This window comes from Micropterus dolomieu, unplaced genomic scaffold (assembly GCF_021292245.1).
Source record: "Micropterus dolomieu isolate WLL.071019.BEF.003 ecotype Adirondacks unplaced genomic scaffold, ASM2129224v1 contig_14706, whole genome shotgun sequence".
Lineage (NCBI taxonomy): Eukaryota > Metazoa > Chordata > Actinopteri > Centrarchiformes > Centrarchidae > Micropterus > Micropterus dolomieu.
This window is the reverse complement of record NW_025743692.1, coordinates 1-2,869: the sequence shown is the minus strand read 5'-3', so window position 1 is coordinate 2,869 and position 2,869 is coordinate 1. Positions and strand designations below refer to the sequence as shown.

The 2,869-nt window shown below is 39.7% G+C and overlaps 2 gene segments (V, D, J or C); one reads left to right on the top strand and one right to left on the bottom strand.

The window, feature by feature from the left end:
* Window positions 1-214: 214 nt before the first annotated feature.
* On the bottom strand, window positions 215-720 carry LOC123966982. The segment is given in 2 exon segments: window positions 215-559; window positions 667-720. Coding segments are annotated over 2 exon segments (384 nt in total).
* Window positions 721-1,948: 1,228 nt separating this feature from the next.
* On the top strand, window positions 1,949-2,332 carry LOC123966983 (the record flags this gene model as incomplete). The annotated part of the segment is given in 1 exon segment: window positions 1,949-2,332. A coding segment is annotated over 1 exon segment (258 nt).
* Window positions 2,333-2,869: the final 537 nt, after the last annotated feature.

Genomic DNA, 2,869 nt, shown 5'->3' with positions numbered 1-2,869 from the left:
TCCCTGTTCCATAAATAATTAAAAATTGTTGCATCCTGTCCATCAGAACTGTGTACTGTGCAGTGTAATGAGTCTATGTGCATGTATCCAAAGGTCTCTTAGAGTGTGTGTGTGTGTGTGTGTGTGTCCTCAGTGAAGTGTATCAGTCTCTGCAGTAGCTTCCAGCTGCAGCAGTCAGTTCAGTTTCTGTTCTGTCTGACTGAGGGAGGTTTTTGTACAACGCTTTTTCACTGTGTGAACACATACTGACTGTTGATAACATGAAAACTCTGACAGTAGTAAACTGCTGCATCTTCAGTCTGGACTCCACTGATGGTCAGAGTGAAGTCAGAGTTTGATCCACTGCCTGTAAAACGCCCTGGAATCCCTGATGCTCGAGTGCTAGCAGCATAAATGAGGAGTTTAGGGGTTTCTCCATCTCTCTGTTGATACCAGGCTAAAAAGTGGTATGGGCTGCTATAGTAAACATCCTGACTGGTCCTACATTTGATGGAGACGGAGCCTCCCAGAGCAGAGCTCACTGCTCCAAGCTGAGTCACTGTGACCTGGCCTCTGGACTCTGAGGATACAGAGACAAAAACATAAAGCAGCGTCATGGTTTTGTGGGCTTCATTTCAGAGGGACGGATGTTCATAGAGGAGAGGAGTTTGATTCTCTGGACTTTACCTGTGAAGCAGCAGCAGAGGAGAGTCCAGATGAGGACGCAGATCAAAGTCATGTTTTTGATGAGGAGGATTTCTGTGGCTTCTGTTGTCATGAAGGACAGCTGTCAGTCATCCAGTGTTCAACTCTCAGGACTATAAACTCTCCCAGAGCACTGGAGCATGGTGCTGCTGATGCAAAGTGGCTCTCTATGGAAATGCTCTGACTGACTCCAGCAGGGACTTGGATTACTCTGATAATGCTTTTATCAATGGATCAATCACTTTACCTGAGTATTGATAAGACATTTAAAAAATAAAAACTATTTTACTTCATTTTGGTTTCATGCTTCTAGACATATTTTGTGTCTAGAAGCATGGAGGTGGAAGATATTTGCCAATATCTTGGATAGGATAAAAAAAAAAATTTATTTAAAATTAACATATCAAATCAAAACATGTTTATATTATTATTTATATTAATGTATATTCAATACTGTAGAGAAAATTTGTAGTTGCTTTTCAACTTTTCCATGCATATTTGGCACTAAGACAATGTTCACTTCAACAATATATATTCAAAATTGTATTTTAATTAACATTCTAAGACACAGCATAAATCCTTCTTTCCAACTGTTAAGTTAAATTTGCATTTTGATAGCTTTAGATTAGTCTGACAAAGTCAGAGAGCCGTGTCTCTCTACAGTGAGAGGTTTTTGTATGACTGTTGTGGACGTTTGGTGGAGGAACCAGACTGGATGCTGGAAGTAAGTTTTCAAATACAAAATAAAATATTGTAAAGTTTTAAAATTGATATTTGGTTGGAGAGAAGATAAATTTTAATCTTAAAATGATCGCTAAGGTTAGTATAACATTTTATACCACAAAAATAACTGTTTAAGTAAAAGGTAATTCATTTTATTTAATTGGACAGAGCAAAGATCAAGATGGGTTACTTTAAAATGTTGAAATGTGATTGAAATACAGATGAAGAACATTTGAATGCAGTCAGTTCATTTTCTGTTTATTTATACTTCCACTAAATACTTCAGTCAGTTATGCTTATGAAGTTTTAAAGTTTTAACGTGAAGGTCTGTCTTTTTATTTCCAGTGTAGTTTGATATATTTCAGGTCGTTCTGTATGATGATTCCCTCTGTGCTGATTTGCATGAGAGGCTTCTTAAAGGGAAGTGAAACAATGTGTGAGTGAGTGACTGGTGGAGCAGAAAAAACATCTGACAGAAACTCCTTAAAGGAGAAGCTCTCACACAGTAAAGGTGTCCTCTAAGCTGATTGGTGTCTCCTAGGTGATGTCCGTCCCACCCTGACGGTGCTGCCCCCCTCCAGTGAGGAGCTGCAGCAGGGGAAGGCCACGCTCATGTGCCTGGCCAACAAGGGCTTCCCCTCAGACTGGAGTCTGGCCTGGAAGGTGGACGGCAGCAGCAGCAGCAGCAGCTGGGAGGAGAGCAGGAGCCCCGGGGTGCTGGAGAAGGACGGCCGCTACAGCTGGAGCAGCACCCTGAGGCTCCCTGCAGACCAGTGGAGGAAGGTGGGCTCTGTGACCTGTGAGGCCACCCAGGGCTCCCAGGCTCTGGTCTCAGAGACACTGAGGAGAGACCAGTGTTCCCAGTCCTGACCTGACTCACTGGGACTCTGCTACTGGTGTTACTGGTCTCTCATTACACATTTCAACTTTAATGTGTTCTTGCTTGTTATATTGTTGATGGTTTTAATAGTTCAAAACAATAAAAATATCATCAAATACCTCTTGGTTTATATTTACGAGAGTGACAACTCCTATGACTTATATTTGGAATACTGGTTAGAATTAAATTATCTTTAATGACTGGGGAAAAACATCTCGGAGGTTTTTGTCTGCTTTTAATGAATCCTGGTAACAATATTCATAATCATTAAAACCTTTTAATATTATAAAATATTATAAAATTTGAATTTCTAGAAATTTTTGCTATTATATATTAAATCATATTATTATATTCAAAAGATTGTTAAGTTTTATCACTTTGAAGAAATGTCATTGTCATAATTAGAAATATGAAGCAGGGTATCATCAGCATAAAGTGATAGAACATGACTTTAATCTGGGATTTTAACCTCAGGATTGTTTAAATAACACGAGACAGACTTTCCTCTGTGTACACATATCCTATATAAGCAGTGCTTGAAGTGTGGCGGTACACACCTGTACGCAGTACTGGCACCTCGAC